This window comes from Monopterus albus, unplaced genomic scaffold (genome assembly GCF_001952655.1).
Source record: "Monopterus albus unplaced genomic scaffold, M_albus_1.0 scaffold178.1, whole genome shotgun sequence".
NCBI classification, from domain to species: Eukaryota; Metazoa; Chordata; class Actinopteri; order Synbranchiformes; family Synbranchidae; genus Monopterus; species Monopterus albus.
Genome location: NW_018128058.1, coordinates 667,460 through 693,045, shown reverse-complemented (window position 1 = coordinate 693,045; position 25,586 = coordinate 667,460). Strand labels below are relative to the sequence as shown.

Sequence of the window (25,586 nt, the reverse complement as noted above, 5' to 3'; positions counted from 1 at the left end):
GTGGGACAAGGCAGCCGGCAAATGAACACTGGGGTTTAAAAAAAGAGAGAAATAGTGAATGGACAAGGTGAGAGAGAGGCTCTGCATGTTGTGATGTTCAAAGCTTTTCCTCTGAGCTCTGTATTGGAACTATTCTGAGGGAGATGGTGGAGACTGATTGAATCAAGATGAAGCAGAAATGATGAACAATGAGGGGATTTCAGAGGACAAATGTCTTCAAAACTGCACAGTGGAGCCTTCCTGTGTTGTTAGTTGTGATCTGGAAAGGGGACAACATGAGCTGGGGTCAGGGGCTGGTCAGAGCAGCGGCGAGAGGACGCCCAGGCATGAAATCGATTACACACATAGTCACACAAAGAGAAACAAAGAAAGATGGGCAGAAAGACTCGTGTGCAGGCATGTGAGTATGACAAAAAGTCAAAGTGAATCTGATCTAAGAGGATGTTTGCTGGATATAATTGCTGGAGGGCCTAGGGACAACACATGATACTCTAGCAGTGGCAGAGAAAGCAGTAGAGGAGGCTTTGTAGAAGTTTGTAGAGATACCACACAAAGGCTTTCGCCTTAAACAATATAGGCAAGGTGAAAGGTAAACAACCAGCGATCATATGCTGGGTGTGAAAGCACAAAAAAGGTTCTTAAAAATTTGACAGGATGGTCAAATATTATGAGATGAAGATAAAAAAGGGCTGAAAATTCGCACGGGCCATGCCAAAGCACACAGTCAGATAGCAGCACTACAGCTGTGGCATAATTCAGATGTTCCGTGTGTAGATAACCCTGACGGCACTGAGTCAGGCCTTGAATAAGGACTGACCTGCAGGATCAAGAGTCTAGTGATGTCACGAGTGGGGTACCTGACCTTCTTGTCATCACATAACAATAAATTCAAGGCTAGATATCAAGGGCTATGTGCTGTAAAGGCCACAGGCATACAGTGAGTCACCAGTAGAGTTAGTACGACAAAGGAGGGAATACAAAAGTCAATTCTAGATTTTTATAAAGTATGACAGGAGACACGGCATAAAAAACAAGACTAGAGTCATTCTGATTAGCACATACAGTAAGCACACTGCAGCCACTGGTACTAAAATCTATATTAATGATTAAAAAGCAAAAATGGGGACAGTCCAGATTTGGGAGACTGATGCATGTTACCTGCTTAGGGGTCTTCCAGGGTGAATAGTGACCTGCAATGTTAAGAGAACAATAAATGCTTTAGACCAAAAAAAAAAAAAAAAGTTCATGAGATGTGGGGTTTAATTTTAGCTGTGATGGTAATGGATTTTTAAGGATAATAAAATTGAGAAAAAAACAAAAATAAACCAAATAAAAAAACCAAGAATGACATGAAAACTGTTTGTGAATGGAAAACTCAACTTAATCAAACAGGATGAAAGCACAAAGCAGAAAATGGCAAATAAATATATGAGGAAAAAGCACTGGTCATATATGGGGTGCCTTCATATTAAAATGATGGATACGATTAAATAAACTAAACTAAAGGCTTTAAAATCTGCAAAAAATGTATCTTTTCCAGTAATGATTAGGATTTTAAAAGGCCTTAGGATATTTATTAATGATTATGATAATTTATGTTCTGAATGAACAATTTAAGGGGTCAATTTAACGCCATTAAAATACTCTGAAGTGCTGTGAGGAAGTAATTCTCTGTGGGTTCATGAGTGACCCTTCACTAACAAGTAGTCATGTGATCTACTGTCAATGCTAAAGTACCTCACCCATGTGCATTAAAAGACTATCTAAACATTTCACCAGCTCCCATTAGGACTGATTTTTTGTAACCATCTTACCAACAAGGGATTTGTTGATCCATCACTAATCTGTCCGGGGCCTCAGCAATAAAAAGGCAATGAGATTTGAGAATGTTATGACTTTCAGTTAAGTGGGTCGAGAATGAGTGCACCTCTCAGTGATTTCAGTTTGTAATACAGCAGAGCACAACAAGGTAAGGCACATGTTGTCCTTTAAAGGTCCCATTCCATTTGCAGGTCTGAGGTGGACTAATAGACCTTAACCCACTGAGCTAAAGTCCAGGACCATTCACTCATGCCACTGTTTCTAACATTGTTTAATCATAGCACACAGTAATCTCCGTTGGCTAAGGAAAGAAAACAATCAGCAGAACTATTTTCATACTCTGATTCACAGGAGCGTGTAAAAAAAAATGTGCATGCCCTGTCTTCTTGATTCAATTTTTCTCCTTCCCGTTTTTCAAGAGATGCCATAGACTCCCCTCTGGGAAGCTACAAGCATATGCAAATGAAGGACTCAAATTATGGGGTGACTGCTCGAATTATGCGCCAGCCTTCCCAGTCTTGGCCTGGCGAGGCTCCATTTACACAGTTAAAAGATTTGTCTCACTGAGCCACCAGTGGAATGGTGACAACATGGAAATTAACAAAAGCTACACAAAGAAATGTGGCGTTATTTTTTCAGACTGTCAGCTTCTCTCACTCAAAATAAGCCAAATAGCATTTTAAGAAATGAAACAATTATGACAGCTTAACTAAAACTTGATGCCAATTCCATTTTCAGTGCACATGGGAATAATTTCTCAGGCCAAAACAGGAAAGAATAAGGAAACAAGTATGACAACAGCAAGGGACAGAGTGGATTTTTGATTTTCAATCCAATAAAGATTGTATATCCACAATACCAACTGTACATCTGAGCCAGTGTGAAGGACCCAGTGAGCAAAAGAGGCAACAGAGCAGTGCTCTTAGTGGGTGACAGGACCTGAGCTGAGCTGAACCAACAGGAGGGAGGGGTACTAGCCGGCATCACTGATCGAGGTGCTCCTCAGGGTAGAGTCGCTGTTGGCTCAGGCATACCAGACATTTAGTTCAGTGCGGGTGTCAGAGTGCCCCATGGCAAAATGTTGAGAGGTGAGCGAGGGACAGAAAGAGAGCGGGAGAAAGAGAGAGTGTTCATGGTGCTAAGCAGGCTTGTCAGCTCTGAAGCACAGAGCTACACGAACCCTGCAGTGTCCAAGCTGCACTTGAACTAACCAGTGCCCTGTCCTACTATAAGCGTTCCTCTTGTGATGCATGCAAGACCAGTATAACACCAATAATGAGGGTAGAACGTCTCACTTATTCAAATTTCCATAACGAACCAGCAGAGGTCCTTACACCCAAAATGTGTCACCGTGTATGCTTGTGTATCTGCGCTTGCTGTACGTGTTGTATCTTGCACCTTGGCCCTGGCATGGCTTCAGTAATAAATGAGGTTGGTGGAAGTTGTGTCTCCCTTTCAATTTCCGCCCAAAAGCTCCAATTAAAAAGTTCTGAACTGGGAAGTGTTTCCAGAGAGGCTTTCTGCTCCAAGGGTGATGAGTCGGCTAGTTTCTCTGGCAACAATGGTGCTGTTATGATCAACGACCTACACAGCCTTTGCAACATGTCAACTGGGAAAAAGTTTCATGTGATTCAGAGGTCTGGAAAGGCAGAAATGTAGACCAAGAAGAATAATGATACAAGTCTTAAAATAAAAATATTCATAGTTACATAGTTGGCTAACACTTGACTGTGACCATGATTTAGCAAAGTTTGAATAAATCAAAACATCTACAGTATATGTGGGTGAAAAAAAGAAAGAATACATACATAAAATTGCCAAAGGGGCACACAAACCCAACCATCTGACATACATCAGGTCACGTCTACTCACCCACACAACAACACAGATCTCTTTAATTTCACAAGAGGCTAACGCTAGCCCTTCAGTTATTGAAAATGATAACACTGGTATTGACAGCAGCATGCATGAATCTTTCAGCCCTTTATGAATATGTATCTGCATCTCCTGAGGGAGGCCAGCAGCTTCACATAACATCCACAGCAGATTCTATCCACTTCTATTGAAATACTCATTCCATGTTCACCTGATGTTCTGTAGCTGTGTGCAAACCTAATTATTTACAAGGTACACGACTGAATATGGACGATATTAAAGCTCAAAACAGCACAACATAGTTAACACGCTCTTGCAATCACTGGGTAATGACTTCGTCACGTTAAATAGCTTGATTTGTTTAAGAGGCAACTAAGGTTAATAATTCCACTCCTCCCACACACAGAAAGAAAATGGAAGTCTAACATTTAATTCTGTGATTTCATTTAGACAGAAATAAGACTAAACACCATCAACTTTGCTTAACTCCCTCAAGTTCTGCTACAATCTAATCTCAGCATCTCATCCTTAATGCGCGAAGACCTTAGCTGATCGGTTGGGATATCAAACCCTGGTGGGTAGCTCGTCCATGGGGCTGTACTGTGCGTGTGAACATGTGAACAGTCGGTACTGTACTGGCAGAGAGCTGAGCTCATCACTCTCTATTCTTTTTTGTTTCCAAAAATTCTGTCTTGCACACACACACCAATGAATCACTGTCTAGTTTTACAACGATTCCCTGGGAGGCTGGGGGAGGTTCAGTGAATCAAACCCTTCTTTTTCTTATTCCTTTCTTTCTCTGCAAAGCAGATCCTAAGGTCTACACAGATTTTAAAGTGGCCTCTGCTCACCTGTGTACACATGATCAATGTCAAGCCAGAAAGTTGATTCATAGTGAACTATTTATCCATGACAGTACGAGCAGTGGGGAGGTTATGTAAGTGTGTGGAGGCCTGTGTGCAGAAGGCTGCCTTGGGATGTGTACGATGAAGAAAGTGTGTGCCTGGCTGTTGTGTGGGTGTACGTACAACTCCTGTGAATTAAACAGTGCGGTGAAGAATCTGGGCGAGCATGTAGGCGGGCGGCAGTGAGAAAGAATGTTAGTGGAAGGTAAATGGGTGAGCGTACATGTGAATGAGCTGAAGGTTTCTGCAGCTAATTACGGCCCCGTGTCTCTGCTGGTGTGGCAACGAGGACACAGACTGTTAACGGCCTAGATAGCCACTAATGAGGCTGTCTGCAATGCACACACACACAAGTACACACACACACACATATGCCTACACACACAGTTGCAATAAATATGGATGATGAGAAACCGAGTGCCCATTTGTTGGGCAAAAATGGGATGGGAGTCAAATTTAAGGGATGGCTAAATATCATAATGATACTATGAGTGTGGGCCTCTCAAGGTAATGGGGCTTAAGTGACTAGATGGCTTGTGACATAAATGGCTGCGTTTTTGGACAGTGAATTGGCGGTCACCTTAGCTCTAATGTCTCACTTGTGATATTACTACAGAGCTGAATTAATTAGGTGATTGATTTGCAAAAGTCAGAGGAGAGAAAATGCACTCATAGCAAGTGAGAGCGCTACTTTTCTCTTTCACTTTACTGAAGCAGAAAAACATGTCGGACTCAGCGGCAGCCTTTCACTCAACACACAATCTTCCTTTACAACAAACTCTAAGGTCCCTGCTCTGCTGGTGCTGAAACTGTTAAGTGAAAGATCAGAGCTCCAGATTTCCATGTCGAGTCTGATGCTGTGGGGCAGAACATAAAAAGCAAAGTCAAGGATGCCAGCAGCTACCATTTTTCTTCTTGATTGTCTCCTTTGTTAATGATGATTAAAATCTCTCTGGCAATGATTTACTGATGCTAAAAAGTCACACATACTTACTGCCTCAGAACAATAACTCACTGCACTCTTTGACTCCTTTCTGTGTCCATGACAACACCAAGCCAAGCAAAGTGAGCCTTGCTGAACAGACACTGTTGCATGCTGGTTCTCTGTTTTCAAGTCCACAGTCACATTGGTCCCCTGCTCCTTTTTTGTTTCGACATCACTGTCTGTCTATTCCAGTTTCTGGGTCGTTTCTCTTTCTCTGCACATTGTACTCACAGAGATGAAGAGCTGAGACTCAGACGGGAGGTGCATGAATGAAAGAGAGAGACCTGTAATTATTGATGAAGCTCAGTCTGTGAACCTTCCTCACCTCACCAGCCATTTGTGATCTCTGAGTCTCTGATGCTGGACATTAGGGGTGTGTCGTCATAGCAACAGTATAATAAAATAGCTAGAAAAGTACTAATGGATTGTGGCTGTGAAAATTTGTGAAATATGTGGGAGTGATAAAGGTGTAAATGCTGTCAACCCCACTTCTACTCTACTATTTACGCATTTTTTCCTTAAACGGATGCAAAGAGGTGGGAGTTCCCTCCGCAGGATAAAACAAAACAAAAAAATCTGTCGTGTAGAAATATGCACTCAGTCTTTTGAACTCATCTCAATCCTCCACTTCAGAGTGTGTTTTCAGTAAAAGTGATAAGCTGTGTGCTCGCCAGAGATGAGCGTGACAGTTGTTCAGTGATATAAGTCGCTCGTCCCACTCTCTGTTACGCTGGCTAGTTGCACAAGTCTTTAACAAGAAAAACAGGCAGTTCAATTAGATTGTGTGGCTGGTGTCCAGTGTTCTAAAGGAGCAGGCCAAATTGTGGTGTGTTAGGAGGTGGAACATCACTCCAGGGGCACGGTGACAGTTTTATTATGATGGGTAATAGCTTGGATAAGCGCTCGGAGCTGGACAGTCTGAGGAAGCTTGGGTGAGGGTGGGGGGGAGAGAATCAAATGCATATCATATCTAACAGTGTACGCTGGGCGTCTGAGATGGTTTACACTTCATCTGTAAAGTACTGCTGTAGTGCTGAAAACTGTGCGCACAATTACTCACTGTGTTTATGTGGGAGTAATAAGTGAACATGACAACATATCCACACTCTGGTGAACTAAACATACCACAAGAATCTCTAATTAAACTGTTTCTCATATCATTTTTCAGAGTAGATTCACTTCAAAATAACTTCTGTGTATTGGCAAGAATCTGGTGATACGTATGAGGATACAGGGGTTACCATTCAATATATTGCAATACTGTAAACAAGGTGATACATTGTGATTTTAAAAAAAATCTAGATTTAGAGAAAGTGTCATGGCACATCACCATATGCATAAAATCTCCTGTACAAAAGTTAACTTTTTTATGCGATCAGAACAGGGATCTGTATTTGCATTTGTCACAGTTCCTGTAACATCCAACAGCACAGCACTACTGGGCATGTGAACTATTAATTAAAAATCAATGCTGTGTTTTTGCAGAACATAATATCATGATACTCAAGTGTATCGATATTTTCTTACATCCTGACTTCACAGCGATCCAAATCCTTCACTAACACATTCAGGACATTAAACCAGGAAACACTGCCACCCTAGATGTACAAAGGCCTAAGCACTGACCATGAACGACAACATTCTGGCCGGAGACCTTTGTTGTCGGTCATTTTCAGTCTCAGATAACTTTCTGTTATCTCTCTACTCTAATAAATGCAAGAAAAAATGGGCCACATTTTATAGCAAAATTAATGCCGCTCACAATTTTCCCAGAGCTCAGTGTGACATATGGAAATATCTTGATTTGTCCGACTAAACAGTCTGAAACCACAGAAGATTTTCCATTTTGCAATAATATGAAATTCTGAGCAAATAATGGCATTTATAAAAGTTGTGAACATTGGGTTAGGTAAATGGTCAAATCAATTTAAAAACTATTGTCAGTTAATGTTCTATCAACCAACATTGGTAGGATACAAGAGCAAGGTCAAAGTAATCCATTACTGATGCTACTGTAGCACCATTCTCTAGTTCAGTGCTGCTTTTTGTTTGTCACTCCTGAATACCCTGATGTAATTTGTGCCTTTAACAAACAAAATGCATCATAACATCTTGTTCCTACAATAATTTGGAGTGTTTGAATAGCAGACACATCCAAAGACATCAACACTGCCAACACCACAAAACTCTAACAAAATGAACAAATCATTAGCTTTGACACATCAAAAATACAGATATACTTTCCCCCCCACTTTAGCCCCATTTCTCCTTGTTTGTCTGAATCAAGAAGAAATTAGTAAAAACAAACAAACACTTTGTGATTGTGTGATTGTGACTGTTTTTGCCCAGTAGGTTGTGAAGACTCAAATCTGAATGACCAGAGGGTTTTCTGGTTAAATACCTAAAACACTCTCAGGGGGCCCTTTGGAACTTTTTGAGAGCCTTATTATTCCTACACATACTGTACTGTATGTGTATGTAATGCAGTCATGCTACTCCAAGAGCAGGCTGGGTGGCAGCGATGATTTTTCCACCTCCCACACCCACAGCTTGTCATGTCACAGGAAATCAACACAAACAGATGTACCACTGGACCCTGGCGTATTGTTGTGTAGCGGAGTTAAGCCATATCCAGATTTTGGATAATGAGATGAAATATAGCATGTAAATAAGCCTGCCACCTTCTCCATGGGCCATCAGGCTGCTCTTTAGATGGGAGCATTTCTTTCAACCTTCTGGGGCTCTGCTGTGAGTGAAGAACTGAGACAGATGGCGAGGGCACTTCACCGTTGGCTTCCTGTACAGATGGGAGAGTGTGTGTTTTTATGATTTGTGCATGGGGAGTGTGATGGCAGATTGGAGATTTTTGAGATGGTGAAACTTTTCACCTCTCCCATATGGCCATGTGTGTTTATATGTTGCCACGTCATTTTGTAGAGGTACTGGATTAAAACATATTTTCCTAACATCCTGGACAGTTTCTTCTCTTAGAATTGTTTTCCCTTATCTTCTCCTCTTCCTGTTTGTTGGCTACAGAGACACCGGCAGCCTAATAAAGAAATAAATGGCAGTACATCTATTCAGAGGACACCGCTGACCTTTGTGGATGAGTCTCAGTGGTGTCTGTGGCAGAAGGTAGTTGGCATGATGATTGGTCTGTGACATTCCACGACACAAAGTGGCCAAACACAGAAGTACAAATTGGTTCCACACAAAAGCAACAGCAGCGTTGGTTTCCCTATCCAATTGGCCTGGCTTCCAGTGTGCATGCTTGCTTAAATTTACATGTCATCACTTAGAGGATGCTAAGAAACATCACAGCCAATAAACTTAGAGTGAAGATTCATGTAAAAACACGGTTTCAGAGACAGATCCTATTTGCTTGGCTGATGAAGAGCCGCTGTTGCCGTTTCTAGATTTAATTAAAATCTCTAACGTTTTAATCTTCAATGTCAGTGCTTTGGCTGAGTCATCACTGGCAGATGCACCACCTCCACAACTCAATAAGAAGGCAATCTCAGTTTGTAGGCAGATCACAACAGGCTCACACAAAACTTATGTTGTCACTTAAGGTGCACACACATTTAGAGAAGACTTTTTCTATTACCAATGTCAAAGAGATCGTCATTTAAAGTGGTTGACAGTTTGATCTTTTTTTTAAGTAAGTGAATGTAGTTTCTACACACTCCATACACAATCTGCCACAGCATACTGCACACACGCTCGGAGGAGAAGAGCAGAAAACTGTTGGCTACCTGTTGATTCTGCAAATAACAACCCTGTGTTTGACTCATGACAGAGTGTGGTGCATTATTATGATTGTTAGGGGGCCACGCATTCTGAAAAACACAGTTAGAAAGCACTTTGCAGTCGACCAGTATTTTGTGGAAAAACTGTGCAGCTTTTGACACGATCGAATTTTGGGGCTTTTATCTGTGGCTCACAAAAGATGGGAAAATTTGGTTTTCCAAAAAAAAAAAAAGGAGGAAAGAAAAAACAAACCAAAACAAAGCACAACAAAACTCACCACTGCAAGAAGCATGCACTTCAATGTAAAAATATTATTGACAAGCTGGTATGGCCCAGTGAGCCGAGCGGAGAGGCATCTACTCTAGTAAAGTGAAGGAAAGCTGTTTTTCTCCCTGTGTAAAGACAAGAGGACTCAGAAAGGCACTTAAGAGTAGCTGTGCATCAGTCAGCCACTGCTGAGCATTGCAGGACTGTATAAAAGGTTCTGTCTTTGAACTGTTCCATTCACAAAGACACACTTGGCTATAATGACAAAAAATGACACACATGACCTGGCAGACAGTTATGTACCTAGAGAGACACTATGAAAGGGACAAGGAGAGAATCAAGAGCTCCTGCTGATCTTCTGCACCGTCCCTACCTGCAGCCACTCTTCTTACCTGTTCCACCTCTCTGAACTACCAGGCTGGTCTCAGCTCCAACGGCACATTCCTTGAGCAGCTCCACCACCTGGGTGTGTGTGAATCCCTGTACAGGTTGCTTGTTAATCTCCATGATCAGGTCGCCCTCGCACAGGCCTGGGCAGCCCTGAGGCTCCAGGACTTGTTTAACACGTTGGCCTGTGGCGCTGTCCGCAATAGTGAAGCCAAAACCGTCCATGCCCTTCACCATGGTCAGAGTTAGCAGCTCCCCCTGGGTTGCCCCCGACGATGCCATTGAGACGCTGTCAGGGGGCGTGGTCCCGCTGGTGGGAGGAAGGGAGCTGTCTAGGTGGGTGTCGCCTGGGTGAGGTGGTAGCAACTGCTGCTGGGCATTGACCTGGTCCTGACTGGGGTCTGTGACAAAGCGTGCTGTGCGGGAGAGATAGTCCAGGTAGTTATCATAGCCTGTCCTACCGTTCACCATGATGGGTCGCTGCTCCATGATGCCCAGCGGGGACAAGATGGTGCTGGTGTTGTTGTTGGTGTTAGCAGCTTCCTCTGGGTCATAGGGCAAAGGGTAGCCACGACACAAGACCAGGGTCACGCTTTGACCAATGGGCACTGACTGAAAGAGTTTAACCACATCAGCATGGGTGGTACCCAGGACGCACACGTCGTTGATATACACAATGACATCTCCTGCAAACAAAAGAAAAGAACAGAGACAGTGATCTTAGCAATGTAATATGATTACTTATTTAAAAAAAATACCTGAAAACCAACACAGGTGTTTTTATTATTCACTAAAATCCCTGGTTCAAATCTAAAGCTGGCAGGGGTTATGCTGGGAATCTGTTATATCATCAAATTCTAAATAATTAGCGGTAAGTTGTTCATGGCTGAAAACAGCTGATAAGGGAAAGTGAGGAAGATGCCGGTCTGCACACGCCCACTCAATCCTGAGAGGAGGCAAAATATTCAACAAGACTTGTGTGATTGCGCCATATGTGAAGGGGCTTTCATAGCTCTGATTCAAGTAGCTTAACAATTTCCAGAAAACCATCACTCACTAAACAGATAAAGCTTCATAAAGAGGCCACCGTGATCCAAAAAATAAAAAAAATTAAAGAACGTGGATTGATTACAGCTAGTGTTAAGTAGGAGAACAGCTTCTAGCCCTGACATCAGTTCTCCACAGCTATTCCAATTCTCAATCAGCTGTACAGTACGTCAGCACTCTCTCTCCTTGGTTTCCACTTATAACTATAAACCATTTGCACAGATAAAATTCCCACAGATAATGTCTTATCACTCTTTCAAGTAGTGCAGATGACAAGCGGCTAAAATGTTTGCCTTCTATGTAGCCAAGTGTCTTTACTTGCCTGCTGCAATATACTGCACTATATGTACAGTAGATAAAACTGACCTAACAATTGAATGTTCAACCTCAACCAGATTTCTAAATATAGTGTTTTGTGCTCCACTGTGCAGGCACCATGAAGGTTTTTAAAACACTGGGCAGGTTGGAACATGAGGCACGATCCATATTACAGTCTGACAAACAGCATTACCTGGGTTGATAATGAAAACAATTATTTTCTAATTGCAGGTGTGATTGTCACAATCATTAGTGAGAGGACAGGGTGAGAGCATGAGTGTGTTAGAGAGAGAGAGAACAGTCATCATGATGAATAAGCAAAGCTTGTGTTTTAGTGATTGTCTCTCACCTTGCCAAGCACAAAGTCCTGTCCAATTCACTTAATATGTGAGCAGGAGATATAATAGCACTAATGGTTGGGTCAATGGCACTTTTTTCTACAACATGGCAATTCATATTGATTTCCTGAGCTGATTTTTGAAGTAGAGCTGAGCTGATTACCCCTCTGAGTGACAACAGCCAAGCTAAAAGGAAGTTAAGATATCACCTCCATGTTATTTCTCTCATTATAAACTGTGCTGCGGACAAGTGCTTTCCAAGTTTTAACACTGTGCCAGTACTGACAGAACGAGCCCACACCTCGAGGCAATGTGACGTGAGGGACTTTTTAATTAATCTGGGTAAACATGGTCGACATTAGCCTTGAGCACCGATGTCAGAATCAATAGTTGAGCACACTGGCAGAAAACAAATGATGGTGCCATGACCTCGCTGTGCCCTCACAATGCCCACAGATTTCATTATCTATGACCAGAGAAGAGAGACAGAGACAGAGAGCAGCAACTTCTTTTACAGAGGCCAAAACCTTTAGACTCACATATGGATACAAGATCAATCATGCACGCTTATATCTTTCTTCTCACTAGGGTTAACTTGCCATGCAAATAAGTCTGGTTTTATGTGCTAAGCTTTAGCGATATCTGTCTCTGAAACATCTGCCACTACCCCGCTCGAGTGGTGAACTGAAGAGGAAAACAACCCTGTACTTCACAGGACACAAGCAAAGACAGAGTTCTTGCATTAAAACAAGTCAGCTGGAGAGAATGCATAGAGTTAGTTTAATGACAGAGCTAGTGAGACCAAAGAAATATCTGAAAAGATATATAGAAATACAATATGTTTTTATTCTTTTTTGATGTCAGATTCATCTTTCACCTGAGTGATGGGTCCTGATCCCCTGTTTGGGAGTTACCAGTCTGGATAATGAAAACTTCCAACACTGAAGTCTGTGGATTATCTAGAGCAGGGCTTCTCAGACTTAATATTCAAAGGTCTGAATCTCATTTCTATTCAAGGTCAAAGGTCCAGAACAATTAGTGATAAGCAAATGACTTTTATTAAACTTATTTTATAACTTACAAATAAAAAACACTTACCAGCCACTTTATTAGGTACATCTGTATAATTGCATGATCTTCAGTGCAACACTTCTGCCTTAACATTTGTGTTTATGAAGCTGAAATGTTTCGGGTTTTGGTGAAATTGTCATAAATGTATAAAATCAACTATATGTTTATTGGTGAAGTCACAGTTAAAAGCAGTGTTGTAATGGACTACATTATATTTAGAGGTATTAATAGTCTCACCCTCTCATATATGTAGCCAGGGAAAGCAAAAATATTGAGACTTTGAAAAGCCCAGATCTAGAATAACCAAAATGCTGTTTCTTGTAATAAATGCTGCTCCTCAGATTTTTAAGTCTTCTTTTCAAATGCTTTGGACATCAGAAATAACCTAAATGACAGATACTGTGCCTCAAAACATCAATAAATTAAACAAAAATGATAGGCTAGATACTAGTAGAGCTCAGAAGGAAACATACAGTTTTAAAATTTGGACAAAATAAACACATATAGCCACAAACACAGGTGTTGATAGAAGAGCAGAGAAATAGAGACATCAACAGGAAGAACCAAGACAAACACACACACACACACACACACACACACACACACTAACATCCACCAAGTAGCCTTCTCTCCATCCATGATAAAACCTCCTGCAGGTTTCATCACACTGACCTTAATGGTCAGAGGGACCAAGGCCCACACTCCAGGCTGTGTCATCATTCACGATCCCATCCTGATATATTCCTTATGACATATTAATCTCGGCTAATAATGTGTTCAAGAGTGAGTCGAAAAAACGAGAGGTCTCTATAGCCCTGTTGATAAGACGGGGCCATGACAGCAGAGCAGTTTAGAGTCTCAGCAGGATGCAAGCATTCTTAAGAAACTGTGAGTGTGAGAGAGACTGAGACTCAGGATAAGTGGGATGACACTTAGTGTGCATTACGGCTGTGTCAATCTTGGAGGTATGTTTAGAAAAATGCTGAGAAAGTCTGAAGATTTCACAGACGAAAAATGAGCCTCTTGAAGACCTGTAGTGATGGACTGTATGATATGTAACTGACTGCTCACTAAACCCTAAGTAGGACTATCATGAATTTCTTTAACATGCTGAACTGGCACATTAATCCCACTTGATTTTGCATTAAACGGCCCCTCTGGCAACCAAACTAAGCCTCTCTTCTTAAAGCTAACTTTGCTCAATATTTCACAGCAGCTAGTGAGCCCCATATTTCTCCTATGGACAAATGAGGCGGCTGTGGCTCAGGAGGTAGAGCGGTCATCCCCTAACCAGAAAGTCAGCGGTTTTATTCCTGCTCTCCCCACTTAACATGTTGATGTGTTTCTGGGCAAGACATTGAACCTCATGTTGCTTCCGATAGCTGGAGCAGCACCTTGCAAGGACAGTGCAACTATCAGTGTGTGTGTGTGCATGTGCGAGGTGTTACCGCAGATGGCTACCTGGGTTCTGTACCAGAGACAAATTCTTGTGTGTGTAACATACCTGGCCAGTAAAAATGATTATCATTATAAATTCCACAAAAATACTGATCTCTTGCCTGGACTTAAAAGCACTGGATGCGTTCAAGCAGTTATAAATCATGTACTTAAGGGACTTGTATAACAAGTGCTTAAACACGTTTCCCTGGCTGTGTAATCACGTGGTAGAGACAGCCAAAAAGGGTCACGGAGGAGAAAATGGCACAAATTCTCGATGGGGAATTGGGAATTTCACACCTCTACAGGTCTGGGTTTCCTAAGTGTGGGCTCTGTGATCGAGATGTAGCTCTGCTACTGCAAAAGTAGGACACAAAGTCAGAGGAGACGAGGTGGGGGATGGAGAGTGGATAGTGAGATAGAGATGAGATGAGCTGAAGGGAGGAAGTGGTGCTGAGGAGACACAAAGTAGGAAAATAAAGAAGTGGGAGGGATTTCTTAGTTATTTTTGGAAAGAAAATACATAAAAGAAGGAAATTCCAAAAAAAGAGGAAGGATGGAAGAGAAGGCAGTGACACAAAAGCCTTTATACACAGTATTGTCAGAACAAGTTTTCTTAGTCAACAAGGGACTGCTGCACCCACACAGTCATAAAAAAAAGACATTTATGACCACATTTTTTGAAATAAGTCTGGTAACACAACTACAACATGACAGAACAAGTCTAAAGTGTTAAGGAGAAGACTATCTGGTTTAAGAAAAGGAAACTCCCTGACCAGCTCACTTCAGGTGTGATACAGTCAATGACCACTATAAGCTCCAGCATATACAGATAGAAACATCATTGTATGCTGAGTGTACTTTTATTCACCTGACCTCTAGTACAGCCGGTCTGTCTCAGTGTGTGTTTATGTGTATCTGTCATATTGTGATATAAAAATGTCACAATATATTGTTTTGTCTTGCAATATGGTATATATATTGTGTAGTCTCCTTACACCAGCGACTTCATATTTTTGTAAATAAGATAGCCGTAAGTAAGTTGTTTTTTACATAATCAAACCAGTGCTAGAAAAGTGAAAAAAGAGGAATGAAGTCCAAGTATTTTGCAGCTATTCATTGAATATTTTCACTGTATTGTGATTGAATCAAATCGTACACACCATATTGTGCGCTGAATCGTACTGAGAAAAAGTCATATTGTTCCATCCCTACTCAAGAGCCCTGCTGTTTAAATAAAGATAAAGAAATGTTGGTTTTTCTGCGAGCTGACTTGTTGCAATCTCCAGCCACTGGATTTAAAAGCCGGGCGCTTATGTCTCCAAAGGAGACGCTACCAGTCCACCAATCTACAGTAGCAACCAAGAAGCCAATACTTTCTTTGTCAGTGAGATTGTAGTAAACCATGTTTTACTCTAACTGTGTTTTGTCAGTAGTAAGTGTAAGTAATAAACTTTCTATAGGCTTTAAAGCGTTTGTTAATGGCGATTTCTGGGAGCTGGAATGTCATGTCATATTGCACCAGGGTTTCCTCCAGGCTGGGGTGTAAGAGCTTGACAGAATGTGTTTCGGACATGCCTGAGGCTTACCTGTGGCCATCTTTCCATCAGCTGCAGCAGGCCCGTCAGGGATAATGCTCTTGACCTGGAGGAATTCGTCAGGCTCGTCGCCTCCAATAATAGTGAAGCCAAAGCCCATGTTGCTCTTTTGGAGTGATGTGGACAAGAAACTGCCTTTCAGCTGAGTGGGGTCCCGCGTGAACAGCGGCTTCTCTATAAAGGATGCAAACACACAAATTAACCAAATAACCAAATACATGATAAGCTTTAAAGCAAAGATTGAAATGACCTTAAAGCTGGTGTGAGGCAGTGCTCACAGGGTGGGGGCATGGGTAAAGCACATTTTTGAAAATATGGGTGTAGCCAGGAAAACTGGCACGATATGATCTTAACTGCAAAACTTGGACAAGGTGGGGCTGTGGTGTGTGCTGAAAGATGTGGGTGTTGTTCAACAATTTTGGCTCCTGTGCTAGGTAAAAAGTCTCTCCTGTCACTCCTAAACACACTAAACTAATATCCATTCCTCTCCATCCATGCTGGGATATGGCTGGCAGAAAGGGTGCAGACAGCATCAGTGGTGCAGGTCTTCAGTCTTAACCCAAGGCTACCAGGGAAGCAGCAAAAATTCAGCAAAAGACATGCTGTCAATCAGGATCAGTTCCAAGAGAAGATGCTCAGGAGGGCTAGGAAAGAACTGGGAGATTTCTGAAAGAGGGAGGTTTCTGGAGGAGGAGTGCCCTGTGTAGGAATGAGAGGATCTCAGCCAACAAGCTTGGTCACACTAAACCTAGTCTCCCTTGTTTTCACCTCAGAAAGGAGATGCGGCTAGTGTGCTAGTTTACATCCTTTGCTTGCTGTCAGTGGTCCGAAAGGCTGAGTGATTACAGTATCTGCCTGCTTATGGCAGGCAATAAAACAAGTCATGGTACACGCTTGCCACACAAATCCTTCAACTGCCTCAAGAGAAAAGCGTGCTTGCGAGCTAGCATGCTTACAGTAAGTCAGATGAGCACAGGCAGCCATGAGAACGCCAGTCAGCCTCGGTCGCTCCTCTCTTGACCTACTTACTGACAAAGTGCCACAGGGAGATACGACTACAGGCAGGCTGCTCTAGCACCACAGAGCAGGTGGAGGTGTGAAGTGGTTGCTGCTGCTGCTGGTGGGGGCACGTATTCATCCGCTGAGTCAGAACACGTCGGAGTGGGGAGATGTTGGCAGAGGAGGATGTAGAGTATGCAGCTGCCCTGCGACTCACATCTGGCGAACGGGACAGGTTGCAGAGGCTGTGGCATCGCTCGGGCACTGGGCTGGCCTGTGCCAGGGGGGATCTGGGGAGGGTGGCACAAGGGCTGGCATCCTCCACTAGCATCAAAGTTTGGGAGGGAAAAGGAGGAGGAGGGAGGGGTGCCAGGCGGAAATAGGGAGGAGAGAAAGCCTCATTGAAATGTACACAAAGTGTAACCACAGAGTCCACCTCTTGACAACTATGTTACTACGGAAACAAACCTCCACTTCACCAGTCCAGACTGTCACTTTCCAGCATTGCATCCTACTGCTATGGCTGATGGAGAGTGAGCACTGGAATCAAGCAGCAACAAACAACTCAAAAGAGTGAATCACATTTAAACCCACTCGTTCACTTTGGAAGAGCCCTGTTCATATGATCAAGTATTATGATCAGTGCCACCAGAAGCCAGTGTTCCACCCACTGTTTTATTGAGGCTAAGATTGACTGATCTAAGATAGTTCTGTGGCTAATAGACTAACTGAGTCACAATATCACACTTGGTTGTACATGTAGTAGCTACATGGGGATCTAAGAATCATGTGCATTAAGTTTCTCCATTTTTTGCATAATACATAGTAATATTCCACTGAATTAACTGACAGAGTCCTGAAAAATGTTGGTGCAAAGATGATAAAAATTGAAATGCTAGCTCAGTTTTGATGTGTTTAAGTTTGATAACATTTTCTCAAAGCCTGGCAGAGGAAGCAAGATGGATTATTTAACTTGTATTTATTCTGATTTTGACAGTGAGTTTTTGAAGTGTGTTACAGACTCTGAAGGTTTGACTTTTTGTGGAAATTATCACAAGTGAAGCTTAGGTGAAAGTTCAGTAAGAAAGATTCTTTACTTCTTTCACTCCTTATCAGGATCTCTGGCTTGTGCCCAGCCGTCTTTCTCCTCCTCCATCACTCCCTTTTCCTCACACTGTCAAAATCTTGCTCACACATTTTGTCATCACCACTTCTGCCCAGCTGCTGCCTTCCACATGCATCTCGAACCAGTCAGCTCATGGGTTTCATATTTTAAATATTAGTCTTTTTTATTTTGCTTTTCAGACCTACAGTCATGCAACCCACCTCCACCCAATCCATCAGGGCAATCCTGGGGGATCTACCTATCTCCTATCTGCACCAGGCTCCCTGTTTGCAAGAAGTGCTTGACAACAGGGTCAAATCCTCCTTCTGTGTTCAACCTAAACAAACATCCTTGTGCACTCTTATTTCATCTCTCCTTATTGAACTGGTTTAGTAAGTTGGCTTTCTTTATTTCTGGATGTTTTGTAGAATTGTATGAAAATTCTGGATGTAGCTTGTATGACTTTGTAGTGTCTTTTAAGCCCATTCTGTAGTTGTGCAGATGACACAATAAAAACTGCACTCACTCATGTAAAGAATATAGCACTGGTTATCCTGCTGTTTTTTTGCTACATTTGAAACTAAGAGACGTTCAGAAGCAGTCACGTGGTTGAAGTACAAATACAGTAAACAAAAAAAAGTCTGCACGTTTTGGCAGCAAAGGGTTAACAACATACCAGTTATTATTCATATAAAGGTGCCTTGGCTGTTGTACGATAACCCTCTTGAAAACATGCAGACAGTTGAAAAGTAAATACCCCAATAATAAGAAATGTTTTGAGATGCCGAGATACCAGCGAGGTGGTCTTACCTCTGTATATGGTCGGAAGGGGCAATGAGGACAGACCCTGGCTTTGCATCTGCTGCTGCTGCTGGAGTCTCCTTTTAGCCTCCAGGACTGGGTTCTCAAACTGGGTCCTTCTATTTATATGACTGATAAAAAAAAAAACAGAAGAGATTTCAGATTTCACACTATCCTCTTGCAGTTACAGTAACTTAGCCTCCTGTCTCTGCAAAAATCAGATCTAATAACCCTGCCATTACAGCAGCTATTGCTATAATGATTAATTAAACAGCCTGTTCCCAGATTATGAACAGATTATTATAACACAGCTGCGCAGCGCCCTTTCTGAGGGAAAAAAGAACCAGGAACTGGTTTGGAACTTTTCTCCCACCCTATAACCAGAACTAGTGAAGTGAGAATCAGTGACTGGTGGGAAACATGCTCAAGAAATAGTGATTTCCTTTAACATCCCACGTTGTTCTTAATTTAGTTTGCAAGGGGGAAGATAGTCAATGACTACACATACTATAATTTGCCAGTGTGAAATAATTAGTCATCATTAGATCCTTCTTCTCACTGTTTGGGACACACACACACACATCATCGTTCTCTCCTCTCCTTATCGTCTCATGAATACCCCAGTATCACAGTGCTAATTAGAAAACAACCTGACTATATTTTTACATAGTTACATAATTTCAAGGTCTGGCAACTTCTTTTATGGTATTTACACGATGACAAGGTAACACAATAAGAGCATCTCAAGAGGGGAGTGCGGTGTACAAGGCACTGTGGAGTCAAGTGTTATTCTGAAGGTTTTCTTAAACAAAGTCGAGCCAAACGATCCCCCCCCCCCCCTGCCTGTCTAAAAATAGAGCCCCGCCCCTACAGTATTTCCCATTCAGCCAACTAAATGACACCATGCAGTTCAATAGAGAGGACAGGTTACTGCAGCAGTCCCACTGTAGACACACATACAGTATGTGGCTATGGATGAACAAACGTGCAGGAGGTTCAGAAAGAGACTGATTTCTGCTCATGAGCTACTCTACAGATAAAGTCACACCGCGAGTGTTTCAGACAGAGAAATGTGGATAAGCACATTCAAACAAATCAACATCCCCCTGTACACAAGCAGCACGGTGTCAGCAGGCATACAAAGGGAGCGACTGCTTCCTGGCTGGAGTGCCAGTCTGCTCCTAATAAATATGATTAATACAGCCCCAGCGGGCTACACTGAAAATCAAAAGCAAGCTATTACATATTAAAGATGTACTCGACTCACTCAACATAGTAGCTGCCGTAAATGGGGTCATCGATTTTCTCCCAGCCGTACGGAAGCTCTGTAAAAAAACATAACAGCGGTGAGGCAACAATGAAGAGCTTGTTTATTCAGTGAACTTCAGCAGCATATCGATCTTGCATGAAAACATCTTTTTGGCAGACTTTGTTTACATCATCATTTTACTGTTGGTAATTTCCAGGAACAAAGCTGCAAAATCATATTAACTGGAGGGAATTTTCTGAAACCTGATCTTCTGTAGAAGTTTGATGGCGACACAGCTCTGTGTTTTCTCAGCAACCTGTCATACTGACTGATTTAAAGAGGCATCAAATGCATCCAAATTTTGATAGTTTGTGGCGGAATTTAAATCAGCCTGCAACTTATTCATACTGTAAATACTGTGTTTTGATGTGTGGACTTGCCATAGATTGCCAGCTTCAACAAGCATAAACCCTCAGGGTGTTGAACTTTCACAGTATCAGACGCTACAAATTTCTACCGGTGTCTAACACTGTAACAAGCTAAAGAATGTATGCAATTACAGACAAATAGAAAATTAACAGTCAATTACCGTCAAATCAAACACTACAGCTGCCGTGAGAGGAATTCAGATGACACATTTCAAAGTGTGAGTGCCAAGACTGTGGATTAGAGGCAAAATTGTCAAGAACTAAACAATAATAATACTTTTAATTTATAGGGTGTCTTGCAAAAAACCAGGGCCCTTACATAACAGGGTAATCAGCAACAACATAAAATTAAAATGAGACAAAACAGAATAATGAAATAAAATAATACAGCACAGTGGTCATCTGTAGACCAGTATGTGGATAAAAATGACCTATTCAGATACAATAAAGAGCTTGAACTTGGCCTTTAACTTGAATGCAGAGAGGTTTTGGCGCTCTTAGCCTTTCTGTGCTGGATGTGGACTGTACTGCAGAACCTGCAGCTTTTGTTCCCAGTGATCAAAGCTTCTTTCAAATTCCTGACAGGCGTCACTCACACTGGACAGGATTTTCAAAGTTGTCCTAGCTCTTCTTCTCTCTGTCCTCAGCTCACTGACACAACATCCATCCATCCATCCATCCATTATCTATACTGCTTATTCCTGAATAGGGCCACGGGGGTAGAACTAATCCCATTGGGCGGGAGGCAGGGTCCACCCTGGCCAGGTCACCAGTCCATCACAGACTGACACAACACAGCTGGTAAAAACAGGAGGAAGGAGTTCCCTGTTTGCTTTTCACGATGTAAGCAATTAGCATTTAAAGTATAGTCCCATGTGTTTTACCTTAATAGCTTGATCATTCAAAACCAAGTTGGGCACACACAGTGATTTCAGACTCCTGTTAAAATAGCATCTGAGCTGAATCTTGTACAGAGGAACAATATGTTCCTGTGTAGCTCAGCTTAGAATCCTGCTAACTTTGGTTAGCGACAATGCAAAGTTAAGCAGGACATCAGCAGAGATAATAGCAAAGAAAATGTTTCCTACTCAGAAAAGGAAACAACGAGAGGAAACACTACGACACCTGGTGCTCTATGGACCCTGCGGCTAGTGAAGGGAACACATACTCAACAGGCTTAAGAGTGCTGTGCATACTCCCATCCCTCCCATTCCTTCCTCACAGAGCAGAAATATCAAACCAGTGCTCATGCACGTGCCATATAATTCTCTGAACCCCTGCTCCCATCTAAAACAAAATATTAAACTTTCAGAGACACACTATTTTTTGCCTTACTTAAATGAATCCTCATACAGTGATATAACAGAAAGCTGTGAGCAGGTTGACAGCCCATGGGAATACCTCCTGTGAATGCTGCAACGTTCCGTAGCCCCATCTCCACTCATTAAATATGAAAGCCAATGTTTCATGTGCTCAGCTTTACTGGGTGCCACACACAAATGAGCATATTCTACACACACACACACACACACATTTTGTTTCCTACTTTCTAGGCAAACACACCCTCTCTATCATTTTAGATATCACACAAAAACAGAAGGTCAGAGAGCTGTCATTTCTCTCAGCCGTCTTCGAACTAAAAGCTTTTCTATTAAAATGCCTGCAGAAGGAGCTGCAGGAAGGCAGAAAAGTAAATAAGGACTCAAAGTTCCAACAACACTTGGAGTGTCCTTTTCATAATTTTAGCCCTCATTTCTATCAGTTACAATAATATTCACCTAATCAAATGGTAAAATCTGAGAACATGGCAACAATGCAACAACAATGCGAGAAAGGTCAAGAAATAAGAACAGTCAGATGATCAGAAAGGCTGTAAAGAAGCTAATAGGCTGGCAAGGTTTTATGATTTCGACAGCAAATATATGATTGCCTTGTTCTAAAAATATGCCAACCAGCAAATTCATGAGCTTTATACTGCAGATTCTGACTTATTCTTTAAGTATTGCACTGAGGCAGCTGCTTCTTGCTGCTCTCAGTCTTTCTGTTAAGGTACACTAATCGCCCCCTGGCTCTGGCTACCTACAACAACACACGACAACCTGAGGATGACAGTCAATGCTAAGATGCAGCCTAAAAGTAGCACAAGTAGGGCGGAGTTATACATCAGTGAAATGTTTCATATGAGAGAACCAAATCTTCAGACTTCTTTCAAAAGCATCACCGTTCTCTTGTGGCCATGGTGGCTGCTGTTGAACTGTCTTGCTTTAGGGTTTTCATTTGGTATCTCACACACACACACACACACACGCACACACACTGAAATGCTGTTACTTTGACTGAGCAGTGTGCTGATAAATGCTGAACGTAGGAGGACTGTCTTCTTGCTTGCTCTTTTGTCTGGCTCCGCTGAGTGCCGTCTATAACCTTTCTGTCAGCAGGCTGCGATGGAGTGCTAACTCCCTGGGACAGGGAGAGCTAGAGCATGTGCGCCATACTATGTAAACTGCCAAGCTGCATGCATCCAGGACAGAAATTGGTGTGAAATTTTCAGGTAGGAGCTTTTACAGTATGAGAGAGCCCTGAAGCAAAAAGAAAAATGTTGTGACCCCGAGACATGCTGCAATATTCATCCTGCAGTCACTGGTAGAGGGCCACTTACTACCAGCAGGAGGCATCCTGGCATCTTCCCCATATTTTCTCTCCCTGAGTACCATTCAAAAATAACTCTCCGTCATACTGCTTCACCTTATTTCCCATTCTTTTCCATCTCTACTGCCTCTTTCCTAAAGTACTGTATCCTCTCATCTCACGTTCTAATATGCAGACCTTTTGAAGTGAAGTTTCATGCTCATAAGCTTGTGCATTTTTTATTTTGCTTCTAATCCGATGCGAGGAGCTGGGTGGCACACCGCACAGTCCTTAGACACCGCAGGGATTTACCCATGTTTCACTTTTTTCATTCTTTCCTTTGTGGAGGAACTGGCTGAACTGAATCATTTTCAGTGCCTCAAACCTTCAAAAATTAAAGTCCTTTCCTACTAGAAGCGGCACTCTACTGGGCTTCATTTATCATCTCACCTTTGAACGCAGTGCACATTCAAGCACTGTGGTTATTGTGAAAAACGTCTCTAACTGATTAATCACAGTTTCTACAGGTCAACATAGGCACAGAATCCAAAAAAATTGGCAAAAAATAAAGCAATATATGGGCTGCTGAACAAACAATTGAAGGAACTGCAGAATCCAGAGGGATTTCAGGACAAGGGCGCATGCCCAAGCTAGATGACCGTGCTCTCTGATCCCTCAGACTGCACCACATCAAGAATCGTCACTCTTCTATAAGCGATATAACCACATGGGCTCAGGATGACTTTGGCTCACCTGTGTCAGCCACTACAATACGTAGATACAGTACATCCATAAATGTTGCTTAAAATTGGATTGTGCCAAAAGGAAGCCCTGTGTCAACAGTGTCCAGAAGTCGACTGCTCTGGGCTTGGAGGCATCCGGGATGGACCATCACGTTGTGGAAACATGCACTGTGGTCAGACCAATCAGTGTTTCAGGTCTGTTTTGGAAGGAATGGACACCGTGTGCTCCGGACCAAAGATGACGACCATCCAGACTGTTAGCAGCAACAAGTCCAAAAGCCAGGGGCTGTCATGGTCTGGAGTTGTGTCAGTGTCCTGGGCAAAAGTCACTCACACTTCTGTGATGGCTCCATCCATCCATTATCTATACCGTTTATTCCTGAATAGGGTCACGGGGGGCTGGAACCTATCCCAGATGACACTGGGGGAGAAGTGGGGTATAACCCAAAACATTACTAGACTGTGTTTGCGAAAAGGGAAAAACACAGTGCACAGGTTCGTGTGTACAGTTTAATATAGAAGATTTCATATCTACAGTGGATATAAAAAGTCTACACACCCCTGTTAAAATGCCAGGTTTCTATGATGTAAAAAAACGAGACCAAGATAAATAATTCCAGAGCTTTAGCCACCTTTAATGTGACCTATAACTTGTACAACTCAATTGAAAACAAACTGAAATCTGTTTTTCAGTGGGAAGTAAAAATAAAAAACTAAAATAATGTGGTTGCATTAGTGTGCACACCCTTAGTTTTTTATTTTTACTTCCCACTGAAAACCAGATTTCAGTTTGTTTTCAATTGAGTTGTACAAGTTATAGGTCACATTAAAGGTGGCTAAAGTTCTGGAATTATTTATCTTGGTCTCGTTTTTTTACATCACAGAAACCTGGCATTTTAACAGGGGTGTGTAGACTTTTTATATCCACTGTAGGCATCCATGGTGTGTCTTTGACTCTTTTTGAAATACATGAGAGACCCGCTTCCATTTGGATGGATGATAAGTCTATGTTGTCTCTGGCTGTGCACAGGATATATAACCTAACTGCAGTGCATGATTCCTGTTACATAAACCTTTGCACAATTTCTTAAAACACTCCTGTTTTCAAACTGTTTCGTGACTGTTTACAGTGTACCCATACAAGGCTACACTGTCTTCATAAAGATATCAGACAATAATGGGCCTTTTTCAATCATTTCATGAGCAAAAGTTGATTTCACATTGCTCACAGTGCAACAGTTGGTCACCTCGCTGTGGAGGCGTGGAGGGGCAACTCTTCATCTAACAACTGGTCCAATTTGTTCAGGTATTCTCTGCGATGTTTAAAACTGATCCACTGACAAAAAAGCAGAAAATGGCCGTGGTACTGTTTTATAGCATTTTTGATGAATGATCGCTGTCAGCGCTAATCTTAGTGACAAATGCATCACATTTTATTTGGCTGCTTCACAGCAAACCTAAATAGCCTTCAAGATGCTGAATTAAAAAAGAAAAAGGAACAAAAACATGTTTGTTTTGTTTGGAAGATAAGGTCTGTTGCATCTAGTTTTATCTCTTGAAGTGATAAGTTGTGATATTTGATCCTTTTACTATTGAGCGGTTATGATAATGCAACCAGACCTCACTTGGGTACTAGCTGAAGGCATGATGTGTTCCGGTAGCAGGGACAGAACTTGCTTCCCATGTGCCTAAATTAACATTAATACAGCTAGCCCACCTGTAAATATCATTCTCATAGTGTTCAAAGTGACAAATATTTGGTAGCTGGCAGAAAAATTAACCCATTTATTATCTAATTATCTGGGGTTCCAGGTCCACCGTGAAAATCAGCAGG

The 25,586-nt window shown here is 42.1% G+C and overlaps 1 protein-coding gene across 12 annotated transcripts in view; it reads right to left on the bottom strand.

Moving 5' to 3' along the window:
• The window catches only part of magi2a (membrane associated guanylate kinase, WW and PDZ domain containing 2a), a 201,103-nt gene that overhangs the window by 25,607 nt on the left and 149,910 nt on the right, over positions 1 to 25,586 (bottom strand). For 10 of the 12 annotated variants that reach the window (XM_020616782.1, XM_020616784.1, XM_020616783.1 and 7 more), the window contains exons 7-11: positions 19,972 to 20,029; positions 18,714 to 18,835; positions 15,791 to 15,973; positions 9,996 to 10,676; positions 1,159 to 1,190 (exon numbers count right to left, since the gene is read on the bottom strand). In XM_020616782.1, the coding sequence (XP_020472438.1) occupies positions 1,159 to 1,190; positions 9,996 to 10,676; positions 15,791 to 15,973; positions 18,714 to 18,835; positions 19,972 to 20,029 (1,076 nt within the window). The remainder of the gene's footprint in view (positions 1 to 1,158; positions 1,191 to 9,995; positions 10,677 to 15,790; positions 15,974 to 18,713; positions 18,836 to 19,971; positions 20,030 to 25,586) is intronic. The other 2 variants (XM_020616777.1, XM_020616779.1) reach the window with 1 other exon arrangement.